This window comes from Camelus dromedarius, chromosome 12 (assembly GCF_036321535.1).
Source record: "Camelus dromedarius isolate mCamDro1 chromosome 12, mCamDro1.pat, whole genome shotgun sequence".
NCBI lineage: Eukaryota > Metazoa > Chordata > Mammalia > Artiodactyla > Camelidae > Camelus > Camelus dromedarius.
In genome coordinates, this window is record NC_087447.1 from 12,518,083 (window position 1) to 12,531,663 (window position 13,581).

The 13,581-nt window shown below is 37.6% G+C and overlaps 1 protein-coding gene across 1 annotated transcript; it reads left to right on the forward strand.

Moving 5' to 3' along the window:
- The first annotated feature begins 3,901 nt into the window (after positions 1-3,901).
- On the forward strand, positions 3,902-4,852 carry LOC105090058 (olfactory receptor 9G19). The gene has a single exon (XM_010981248.3). The coding sequence runs from the start codon at positions 3,902-3,904 to the stop codon at positions 4,850-4,852; it is 951 nt and encodes a 316-aa protein (XP_010979550.1).
- Positions 4,853-13,581: the final 8,729 nt, after the last annotated feature.

A 13,581-nucleotide genomic window follows, 5' to 3' on the forward strand; every position in this document is an offset into this window, starting at 1 on the left:
TACGTGTAGCTCTCTCTGTGGCCCACTGCTTCCCCTCTTGTTATCTTGCCGCAAACTTAGCTGTCCTTAGAGTTGGTCAGAGTATGGAAATACTGGTATGGGTCAATATTTTCATGACTCTGAAATATTTCTTTTTCTATGTTAAGAAGTGCTTGGGATAGGAGCTCTTTAAGAGAAGGAGTACAATTTTATCTCCATTAATCTATATCTATTTATCTCTATGTCTCTATCTCTATATATTTATCTATCCATATCTATTTCAATATATAATATATCTCTGTAGTTATATTTCTATCTATATAGGTCACTTTTTTAACACCTAAGATTTGCATATAAAATATAGATATAGATAGATAGGTAGATTTTATATATAGCTATGTCCTTGGGGTCATACTGTACTATTATAATTAATATATAACTCAATTAAGTATCTGATTAAAGTATCAAACAGAATGACTCAGACGGCAAGTGCTTCAAGCCTGGAGAGGATTGAGAGATCACTAAGAGATCAGCTCCTTTTGGATGACCACTCCTAGAAGCATCTACCTCTTAAAAAGTTCTCCCGTTGAAGGGAGATGTTTGAGAGATGAAGAGGAGAGATCTTTTGTAGGGAGAAGGTCTCTGGGTGTCTCTTGAATCTAACAAGGCATGCAGACAGTCTATGAATGAATGGCAAGTAAAGGTAGCTCAGAAAAACTCTTTTTGGTGTCTACATATGTAAGACTACTATTCAATATATTATATTATTCATTACATTTTAATCATTCTCTTTAAAAGGATCCTTGGGAGAAATGATTCCGAAGTTGGTATCAAGAACAGCAACCTTTTGGTTGATCTGCTTGTCTTTTGAATGCTACTAATTGTGTATATGGGCTACTAGAAAGTTTCGAATCAGATATGTGTCTTGTGCAGAGCTGTGGGTAGGACCTGATGGTGTGCAGTAAGTTTTATCCTTGCCTCCACACTATGTCTGGAGCTTGTTTTTCTTTGTCCATTTTTAAAATTTACCCTATTTATCTGTGCCCTGTGTCTTGCATTAAGACATCTTCAACCCTTTTTTACTTGTAAAAGCATTGATAGATATGCAGTACAGGTAAACATTCACATGTATGTCTATTTCATATTTTAATACCTGTAGAGGAAAATGAGAGAGATTAGGGAAGAAATGTCTTTTGCAGTTTACATTCCCAATTGTAATTCTGCAAGTGAGCTCAGCATTTTCCCAGCTTGCATAAAAGCCATGCATTAAAGAAGAGGGGGGTTTCTGCACGAGACCACGTGAAACTAGGGAGACGTAGCATCCATACAATTGGAAATCCTTGGAAGATAAAGTACATAGAACTGAATGACAAGTTACAGAGGTGAAGACATCATGAATTTACAGAGAATGCAATATATAGTTTTAACTTCCAGTTTTCAAAGTGCATAATCACATTGGTGATCTCATAAAAGTCTCACTGAACTAAGCAAGGTAGGTGAGAAGATAATGTTTTATAGGTTATAATTTTATTTAAAATTGACAGCAGCTGACTCAGATCAGAACCTGTGTCTGTTGATTCTTGATCTTAAGCTGCTTCTGGGAATGTGCTTCATTTAAAAAAGATCTTAGCCCCTGACAGCCTTGAAAGTCTAAGATTTTGAAACATTACTTCTTCCAGTCCTCTTTGGCTCATTATGAATCATTTCTACTTTGATAATAAATGTAGCATTGGTATTTATTTTAAAGCTAAAAGTTATAGATTCCATCCTTTAAAAAGATAAGTTCCAAGAGAGAAATCTTTATTTTTCTAGCTTAATTTTAAGTCTATCACTTAAAAAGAATATTTTTTTTCTCCTCAAGCATAAGAGCTTTTGAAAGCGTTGGATCTAATAGCAGAAATATTATATTTGGAACCCTGACAATCATAATTTACTCCTTTTTTGATTGTGCTGGGTCCCTGTGGGTTGTAACATAGACAGGGAGAGATGGTGCTTCCTCCATTGCAGGCAACATTCCAGTCTCCTGCTTCTAATTTTGAAGGAAAGAAGATGATTAGAGGTTGAATTCCATACATTGTGTATTAACAAACTGCCATAAACTTGGTGGCTTAAAGCAACAAAAATTTATTCTCTTACAGTTCTGGAAGTCAGAACTCAGTATCACTGGGCTAAAACCAAGTTGTTGGCAGGATCACACTCTACCCAGAGGCTCTACAGGAGAATCCTTTTCTTCCCTCTCAAGCTTTCTGTGGGGGCTGGCATTCCTTGTGGTTGTGTCACCTAGTCTCTGTGTCTGTGGTCACACTGCTTCCTTCTCTGGTGTCTGAAGTCAGAACTCCCTCTCCCTTCTTCTTACAGGGATATTTACAGTTGTATTTAGGGCTCATGCTGATAATCTTCCTATCTCAAAACTCTTATTTTTTAACTTAATAACTCTTTCTCCATTAAGTAACAGCCCCAGGTTCCAGGAATTAGGAAAATACCGACTTGAAAAGATACTTGCACCCTAGTGTTCACAACAGTACTGTTTAGCCATGATATGGAAACACCCCAAGTGCCCATCAAAAGATGAATTGATAAAGATGTGTACACATGCTCACGTGCGTACACACACACACACACACAATGGAATACTACTCAACCATAAAAAAGAATGAAATTCTACCATTTGTGGCAATGTAGATGGACCTAGAGGATATTATACTTGGTGAACTAAGTCAGACAGAGAGATACAAATACTGTATGAGATCACTTATATGTGGAATTTAAAAAATAATACAAGCGAATATATATGCAAAACAGAAATAGACTCACAGGTACAGGAAAAAAGCTGGTGGTTACCAACAGGGAAAAGGAAGGAGAAGGGGCAAATTAGGGTTATGAGATTGAGACACAAACTACTACATATAAAATAGATTATCAACAAGGATATATTATACAGCACAGAGAATTATAGCAAATGTCTTGTAATGACTTTCAATAGAGTATAAACTGTAAAAGTACTGAGTCACTATACTGTACATCTTAAATTAATATAACATTGTAAATCAATTGTACTTCAATTTAAAAAAAGAATTTGAATATCTTTATGGATCATATACAGCCTATCATATTCCCCTAAGTCATTCAGTTTGGCCAGTTTTATTTTATTTTATTTTATTTTATTTTATTTTATTTTATTTTATTTTATTTTATTTTATTTTATTTTAAACTTTGATTCTATAAGCAATTCAACCACATTTTGAACACAATTATCCACGGATTAATATTTTTGCTTCCTTTCAGCATACATTTGAGTGTCATACTGGTGGCTATGGTCTCAAATTCCTATAATCTAAGAAAATCTATTATCAAGTTACACATTCTTTTGACTTTATGTATAGATGTCTTCTTGACTTTGTGGAGAAAATTTTGAATAAAATGTAAGTGTTGCCTTCAAGGAAATTATAGTAAATGTACTTCCAAGGATATTCCAGAATATGGTTAGAATAATAAAAGTATGCTTCTCCGTGTAATTCTCTAGTAAAGACAAAAGATTCAAGGATGTGAAGAGAAAACAAAGTCCCTTTTTCATATTTTCCACGTGGTCCCCGATCACCCTAAGTGCAAACAGAAGAAAAGATGAACAAGTCACCATCTCTCAAAAGGAAGACAATTAGATTAAAAATACATGCTTGACACATACTATGTTCTGTGCATAATGACTATATCTTTCAGGACAGCATAGAATAATCCCCAGTTATCCAACAAAAATGATACGCAGCTCAGTATTAACGTGTGCTATAATGAACAATGTTTCTGCATCAGTTGAGTTCTTCAATGATCTAAAATGGAAATGATGGGGAGCTGACATACCTGTATCTTAAGTCATGACATGCTGACTAATCTTTCCACAGAAAGGAACCAAAGAGACCCAAAATCGATGGACGGGAGAAATTCCACCACAGTGAAGGAGTTCATACTTTTAGGGTTCACGACAGATCCATGGTTACAGAGAGCTCTCTTTTGCATCTTCCTCATCATTTATATCTTCAGTCTCTTGGGGAACATCACCCTGATTTCTCTGATCTGTGCTGATTCTCAGCTCCATACGCCCATGTATTTCTTCATTGGAAACCTTTCGTTCCTGGATCTCTGGTATGCTTCTGTCTATGCCCCCCAAATCCTGATAACCTGCATTTCTGATGACAAAAGCATCTCCTTTGCTGGCTGTGCAGCTCAGTTCTTCTTCTCAGCTGGACTGGCCTACAGTGAGTGTTATCTGTTGGCCGCCATGGCTTATGACCGCTATGTGGCCATCTCCAACCCCTTGCTTTATTCCCAGGTGATGTCCCCACGGTTATGTGCCAGTCTCATTGCAGCTTCATACTTCTGTGGCTTTCTGAACTCAGCCATCATCACCAGTGAAACATTTACCCTGAGCTTCTGTGGGGACAGCCTCATTGATGATTTCTTCTGTGATCTGCCTCCGCTTGTCAAGTTGGCTTGTGATGTGGAGGAGAGTTACCAGGCGGTGCTCTATTTTATACTTGCCTCCAATGTCATCACTCCCTCTGTGCTCATCCTGGCCTCCTATTTCTTCATCATTGCTGCCGTCCTGAAGATCCGCTCCACCCAAGGCCGCCTCAAGGCCTTCTCCACCTGTGGCTCTCACCTGACAGCTGTCACCTTGTACTACGGTTCCATTCTCTTCATTTACTCCCGGCCAAGTACTAGCTATGCCCTGGAAAGGGATAAAGTGGTGTCGGTGTTCTACACGGTGGTGATTCCCATGTTGAATCCCTTGATCTATAGCTTAAGAAATAAAGACGTTAAAGGTGCCCTGAGGAAAATGTTAGATAGAGCCACGTTTCCCAGACAGAGGCTTTGGTAAACAAAGTCTGTATTATTATTATTAATTATTATTATTAACTATTATTGTTATCATTTTATTTTATTTTATTTTTTTACAGATAGTCTTTATGTCATTGATAAGAGATTGTGGTCTCAGAAATAAATAAAATAAGAAAAGCTGGAAAACTGCTATGCATACTAGCTGGGAATAGATTCTATTGTAGTGCTGTGATTCTGAGAAAGTTGAAGAGTTGAAAGTGTTTTTGTTTTTTTTTTCAATTTTTAAAATTACTTGACCGTTTGTAAGCTGCTTGTAAGTACAACATTTTAATCTCTAATATGGAATACTAATTCTGGTTATGGAATCACGCTCATGTTTAGATGGATGAAATGGCTTGCTTCTAATCAAGCAATTCATGGGTGAGAAGACAAGGATGCAAACCCAGGGCTTCTGGCTCCAGAGGCATGTAGTTATTTGTTAGGAGGGATAGCTACTTAAGAGGTCATAAGTGAACTACCTACTGTAAAATGCCCTGCAAAATACATTTATTTTCTCTTTTCTTATTTTCACATTTTTGCTTGCTATAATGCAGAGATTTCCTTGACAATGTATGTAGGGAAGAACAAACATCTTTAGAGTCACTGCAGGATTCCAATAAAATAATATTTTCACCAAGAATTAAAAGAACCAAGGGTAAAAGAAGAACTGCTTTATGAAACAGACAGAAATGGACATATAGATAGAGATAGATGAGCAGAGGGACAGACTTCGAAAAGCTTTACATCAAAGAGAGGATTCAGAGTGAAACTCTCTATGAGCTAAACCAATCATTGATACAAGGCCATATGAATGTTTGGATTCCTTTGTTCAGTTTTATGTATGACTGAATGAAAAATTAAAGAATATGTTCATGGGTCACATTTCCTAATTCGAGTAGTCTCTATACATATAAAACGTGGAGTTTACCAACATAAACGCCCTGGTGCTGATAAGCTGTACATCATTTTGCTAAGGTGGCCATAACAAAACGCCGCAGGCTGGTGTCGTAAACAGAGGAAATCTTCTCCTCACGGTTCTGGAGGCTAAATGACCAAGATCCGGGTGCCATCAGGGCTGATCTGTTTTGATGCCTCTCCCCGTTGCACGCACACGGCCACCTACTGGCTTGATCCTCACAGGGTCTGTTTTCTGTACACAAGCATCCCTGGTATTTCTCTGTGTGTCCAAATTTCCGATTTTTTTTTTGTAAAGACACCACTCAGATTGGATTAGGGCTCATCCTAACCACTTCGTTTTAAGTCAGTTACCATTGTAAAGGCTCTGTCCCCAGATGCAGTCACCTCCCAAGGCACTGGAGGTTAGGGCTTTGACATGAGGATTTTGGAGGGTTACAATTGAGGCTGTAGCACCAAGGGTTGATAGGAGTTTCCTGAAAAGTGAGACAGGGAAGCATAGCCTGGACAGAGAGAGGCGCATATGGCAGGGAAAAACCTTGTAGATCACCAGGTAATTCCTAGGAAAGTCTAATTAGCACAATTTGGAGTTTCTATTGTCAGATACATGTGACTACATGTATGATTACACTGTGACTTACGTCCACGTTGCGAGTCCACTTTTAATGAAATACTCCTCATTTCATCATAGCCTAATTCCTATATTATCCCCATAATCCAAATGAACTTTAATTGTGTCTTTGGAGACTGAGATGTCTGTTTCTGGGCTGTTCTGTGGGAGGGGTCCCAAAGGGCTGCTGAGGAAATACATATATTGGGTCCAACAGGGCAGCCCAAGACATCAGAGGAGAGGGCAGAGGGTGTCACTTCCCAGAGTGTCCTTCCTGACCAAGGGTAAGCAGCTGGGCTCTGGGGCAGCTAAGTGGTTTGGCTTCTCTGCGATCTGAGTTGTGACCTCAGACAGTCTGACCTGGCTCTCAAAGGGTTATTCTTATGCCAAACACACACACACACACACACACACACACACACACACACACACACACACACAGAGTCTTCTAAAGAGAATTCCATTAATGATATATATAACCCTCACCTAGAATTCAAATTCAATCTGGTAGTTAACCCTAGGACATCATACACTTCCTTACACAGTGGAGAAAACAAGAGGACAAAAATGGTGACATGCTTTTTGACTAGTGGTTCTGGTCCTCTGAGCTGTCCAAGCTGCTAGAGTGTCATATCTTCACTTCTTGGTACTGATTTTCTGGTACTAGAGGGACACGCTCTTCCCTAGAATTTTAAGTGCTCCAGTGAAGGGAGCAAGGAGCAGAGTTCCTGCAGGGGACACACGACTTGAGACGTCATTCTATACAAGATGCTTTAGCATGACTGGCTCTGACATCTTCTTTGTCATTTATTTTATTCACTTTTTAATTCCAATTCATTTCAAATTCAGGAATTATTTTAGCCCATCTTCCCGTCTTAGTGGTTATGAGTCCTCTCTGTTATTTACTCTCCCTTCTTATTAGTGTATTGGCGATGTCATACACTGACCAGGAGCGTCCACTTGACGGAAGGTTTGTCCTGAACAGTTGGAGCTAGGATAGACGTAGATGATACTTCGGGGAAAACCAGCCTCAAATGATAAAAGTAATTGCCCATTAATTAAGTTTAGAAATATTAATTAAGTGCCAATTGGATGTTAGGAACAGTTTTATACTTTGGGATTCAGCAGTCAGCAAAGCAAAGAAATCTTTTTGCTCTGTAGTTAATGCATTCTAGTGGGGAAAAACATACAACTTAATAAACAAGAGTTAGAAGATGACTGTAGGTCTTGTGGAAAATAGAGCAGGGTCTGAGCAGAATAATAAAGATGGGGATGGTTGGTGGGAAGAGGATATGGAATTTAAAATAGAGTGATAAGAATGGGCAGAAATGTCAGAAAATGACATTTGATTGGGACTTACAAGAACTGAGAGTGTGAGCCTGGCAAATATCCGGGGAAGAGTGTCTCAGGGGAACAGACAGTTCAAATATCTTTGATGCTGGGGCAGAGCTGCTGTTTTTGAGAAACAGAAAGTCAGCAAGGCTGGAAGAGAAGGACTTGTAGGTAATAGAGGGTTTGTTCATAGAGGAACTTGAGGCCACTGTATGGAATTTGACTTTAACTTAGAATAAATTAATAGATTTGTAGGGTTGTTTTAAGAGCAGGAGTGACATGACTTACTTTTTGTTTGTGTGTTTGTAAAGGACTGCATGGACTATTGAAAATAGACTACAGAGGAATGAGCATACAGACCAGCTAGTAGGATTTTGCAATATTCTTGGCAAAAATGGTGGTAGTTTGGACCACGGTTGTATCAGTGGAGATGATGAAAAGTGCTAAGATTCAGGATATGTTCTGAAGGTAAGGGGCACCAGGATTTCTTGGAAGTTTGAAGAGAAGATGGGAGAAAAAGAGAGTTGATTCATTCCCAATTTGTGGCTTGAGAAACAAGAAGAGTAAAATTTCTTACTTAATATGAGAAATGAGCAGATAGATCAATTTGGGGGACTGAAGATTAGGAGTTCAGATGTAAATGTGTCAAGTTAGAAGTATTTATTACTTATCTCTTATAGTTATAGAATGTAAGCCCTGAAAAACTTGGGCATCTTATAGTGGTAGAAATTTTAATTGCAAATCATAACCACAAAATTTATGGATAGATTTTTGGGGATTTGTTGAACCATCTAAAATTTTGTTGTGTTTAAGCCTATGTGCAGTTTTGGATGTCGGGGAGAAGATGTATTGCTTTTGTGAGGTTTTCAAAGAGATCCAGCAGTAGAAAAATTTCAGAACAATTAATGATTTTCCTGGCAAATAGGTTAAGGTATGTACACAGCTCAGATGATTGATTTTTATGGAAACAAGGATGACAATGCAAATCATGGTGTTAAAATAAGATACACTTCCTCTCTCACTTCAACAAAGATGCCTGATGTCTCCAAAGATATATGCATGTATGAGGGTCGTTAATCTCTTCCACACACTGTATTGTTGGAGGTGAGGTTATCTATTCTTATATTTATGGTAGATTCTCTAAGAGGCTTTAACAAACTGAAGTCATAGAAGGTGAGTGCTGGAAAGGGATCAATCGCTTTGGCATGTGGGTGAGACTGTGTTCCAGGGAAGACAGGTGGCACTCTTAAAAGCATACAGGTTTGTAGCTGCTAATCCCATACTTCTAACAGATAAGCAATAAGGATTTACTGTATAGCACAGGAAATTACAATGAATATCTTGTAATAACCTATAATGGAATCTAATCAGAAAAAAATCACTAAATCTCTATGCTGTACACCTGAAAACAATACTGTAAAGCAACTACACTTCAATAAAAAAGAAAAAAAAAAAAGAAACCACACACACACACACACACACAGGTGATTAACTCTGTCCCTGTCACAGGACTCCTCAGTCCAAGGCAAATCAGATTTGCACTTCCAAGCCTGTCAATTTTTTGTGAAATGCATGTAAGTAGGTGATCAAAAAAAAAAAATTTTAACTTTCAGGATTGTAGAAAGATTATGAAGGACACTGTTATTCTGGCCTAAATGGTCTCTTGGTGGAAACTTGGCTTTATTTTTTCTTGAGCTCAGATTTTAAAAATAAATCAAGTGTAATTCATATTTCTCAGAATAAAAATAACTGCCATAAGTTAGGTATACTTTCTGGTGACACACAGGGCCAAGCATGTTACGTCCACAGCTCTGATAGTTCTCTTACTTTTTTTAAAGGTGAAGAAGTGTGGGTTGGGGGCTGTTAAGGACTTTCCCAAGGTGACAGATCTACCAAGGGATGGGATCAGGATTTGAACTCAGGTGCCCTTTCAATTGTGCGGTCATGCGAGGCTGCATATCCCAGCCCCGTCAGCTCTCAGCTAGGGTTGTTGCTATGTCTGTGTTTAGCCATAAGGTCAGTGAGGGCTGGATTATGAAGAATGGAATGGCCCCACTCCCATGTCAGAGGTCCAGCTTGCTGTTAGCTGGGGTCTCAAAAAGGATGCAGCCGCAAGTGTCATCATTCAGCAAGCAAACTGAGGCTTATTTACATCGTGGTAGCAGAATTCCAAAAGTGAGAAGAGAAGCTTGCAGTGTCTTTTGAGATCCAGGCCTGGCATCTGCATGGTGCTGCCTATGTTGTAAACTGGTGGCCAAAACAAGCCACAAGGTCATTCCAAATGGAAAAGTAGCATAACAGAATTTACCCTTGATATCATGAAATCACTGAAGAATTGCAGTCACTTAAGAAGTACGTATTATGTAGATCATTGGTTTGTGGTTAATTTATCACTTTTTCTTTTAAATATTAGAGGTTTGGTACCAAATATAATGTGATTAATTTGTGATACAATTAAGTTTCACACGGAAGTCAGAATGATGACTACGATTCAGGCTTTTAATAGAATGTTCTAAGACATATCAGTTTTATTTATCCACTCTTCAAGATTTTGTAGTGTCTTGTAGTTTTCTTACCAAAGTACACAGGGGATGCTTTCATTACCAACCAATCCTTTGAAAGGATCTTGTCTTTAATATTTTTCTAGTATAAAGTTAAATTACTGTATAAATACACATTCCTGGTTAGAAGAGAAATTGAGATTGAGAATCTTTGAGTCTTTTTTATCAGGATAAGTTCCTGGTTTACATAATTCCTTGTAATTCAGTGAGTTTGAATACCTCTTTCCTACCTTTATCAGAAACTGGCCTCAACAGGTCATAGAGAATGAAGGATTTCGGAGAAGTTCTATATGTAAGAGGGAATTTTTCTTCTCTTTTATTTTTTTCTTAATTTAGCTATTTTTTTAATTTTAAAAAATTTAGTTGAAATGTAGTCAATTTACAATGTTGTGTCAATTTCTGATGTACAGCAAAATGTTTCAGTCATACATGTACATACATATATTCATTTTCATTATTTTTCATTATAAGTTACTATAAGATATTGAATGTAGTTCCCAGTGCTATACAGTATAAACTTGTTGTTTATTTTATATATAGTTGTTTTATATAGTAGTTAGTATCTACAAATCCCAAATTCCCAGTTTATCCCTCCCCACCACCATAGTAACCATAAGTTTGTTTATTATGTCTGTGAGTCTGTTTCTGTTTTATAAATAAATTAATTTGTGTCTTTTTTTTTTTAAAGATTCCACATATGAGTGATATCATATGGTATTTTTCTTTCTCTTTCTGGCTTACTTCACTTAGAATGATGATCTCCAGATCTATCCATGTTGCTGCAAATGGCATTATTTCATTTTTTATGGCTGACTAGTATTCCATTATGTAAATATACCACAACTTCTTTATCCAGTCATCTGCTGATGGACACTTAGGCTGTTTCCATGTCTTGGCTATTGTGACTAGTGCTGCTATGAACTTTGGGGTGCATGTGTCTTTTCAAATTAGAGTTCCCTCTGGATATACACACAGGAGTGGGATTGCTGGATCACATGGTAAATCTATTTCTAGTTTTTAAAGAAATCTCCATACTGTTTTCCATAATGGCTGCACCAAACTACATTCCCACCAATTTTCCTCTCTTTTAATCCATTCTCTGATCTGAGGTAAGAGTAAACCTTGAAAATGTTAATGAGCTTGTGTTCCTTTCTCATAATGGTGGTGACTACCGTTTGTGCTGGTTTAAAGGCCAAAATCCCTAATCTGGCTTCCAGTGAATTTTGTGAGCTGATAACTCTATGGCTTTATTCTGGTTCCTCTCTCTGTGCCATCTTTATTTAGCCCCTGTCAGCATCTTCAACTCTCCAGACTCTCTCATGTGAGGGACCTGATACATGCTTTTCCTTCTCATGGAAATGCTCTCCCTTCTCATTATCCCCAACAATGGGCTGTATTGCACTCATTTTTCAGATCAAATTTATACATCTTTTCTTCTGAGAAGACTTTAAGCTTAGATATATATGCACAAAAACCCAGAACATTAATTTTTTTCAGTTCTTTGTCTCTTTAAGTCAGTAGTCTACTACTAATACAGTAATAATTGGCTCTGTCCAGCTACTTTAGGTCCCCCCCCCCAAATTATATTGCATTAAAAATGAGCTTCATAAGTTCTAGATTTTTAAAAAATTCCTTAGACAAGTGATAACATAGCAGAGATGGTTTATAGTAACCATTGAGGTGGTGTCCATGACCCACCATTTTATCTGCTACCAATATAATAACCAAAAATTCCTGCCAAGATAATTCTACTCAAGCTTGAGCATATTCAGAAGGAAGTTGTACAAATAAATAACAACATAGTACTATAACTGGGGAGCTCCCAGGGTGTGTGTGGGAACCAATCATGTGAGTGATATAGTTTGGTGGAAGTTCTAGTAGGTGAAAAAAAGTGGTGAGGAGGGCGTTTGTAAAGGTTTACATTAAAGCCATTTCTAGAACCTTGGATGTATGACTAGAGCATCTGTGCTTCGTGCGTTCATGAGACAAGATCCATCAGATACTATAAAGAAACGGAATGGTCCTCTTTAACCACAGTGTCATCAATCAAGTCACATCCTCTCTGAACCTATTAGCTACATTTGAAAGGTTAGGATACCCAATCTTTGAAAGATATCTCACGAAGTAACAAGTGAAGACAATAGACCTTGAGGTAGGAAACTTGGATTTGCATTCTAGTTATAACATTGTTTCTAGCTTAGCTCAAAGAGAAGTGTTTTAATATTTAAATAAATCATAATCTTCTTAATTTTAGTTTGCCCTCGCTGCATCTCTACCTGGGGGGAAGTAAGCTGGTCACTGGGGCATTAGCACTAATTCTATAGTGTTTGACATTAGATACCTTCTCTTAGCTTCTCTCTGAGAGCCCTGCAAGTTCAAGATATAAATTTTGAAGGATTCATGGTTTCTCAATTTATCTTTAACACCAAAAATTTGGTTCTTCCTAATATTCACCACCTACTATATCAAAAAATGCTTAAACCATATATACAATATATATGTATACATATATAAATCTCATGTCAACTAGAGAAAATATGGAATAAAAACAGTTTAAAAAAAAAGCTATTTTCATAGGTGAAGAAATTCAGGTTGTCAGAGGATTATAGGATTGCCTTAATTGGGGAACAGGAGAAAAAATACATTTACAAATAAGAGAGGCAAGCGGCTTAACAGTTGAGAGCACATATTTTTGATAAAGAAAGTTCTGGGTCCAAATACCGGCTCTGCTGTTGACTAGTACTGGGAACTTGGAAATGTTTCTTAAATTACGTGAGGATTATAATAATACTTACCATATACGTTGTGGAAAGAATTAAGTGGTTAAGTATAGAACTGAGGATACTCTCTGAGCACAGTGAGTCATGTCTGTACTAGTCTGTTTGTATTAACGGTGGCAGGGGTGGAACAGTAAACTGGCATTTGTGAAGTACCAGCACGTGCCTGACATGTCAACACTCGCTGACACACACGGGACACTCACATGTTTGGGTGCTCACCGTGGGCCTGACGTTTGGCTGGATGCTTTCCTTTATGTCTCCTTAACTCCATCAGACAATCTGTCATAGCTCATCATTTTTCTCACCTGCTGGACGAAACTAAGGGACTTGTCCTGCATGAAACAATTAGTAAGAAACAATTAGTAAGTAAAAGCCCTAATTCCAAAATCAGATCCCAACTCCCATTCCGGTGGTCTTTCCAAGTCACAGACTGAATTTTTTTATCTTTTTATCTAGACAGGAAGGGGTTCATGAATTGTTGACTTGAGCCATATACCTTTATTTCTTTCAAAACAAAAATCACTAAATTTTT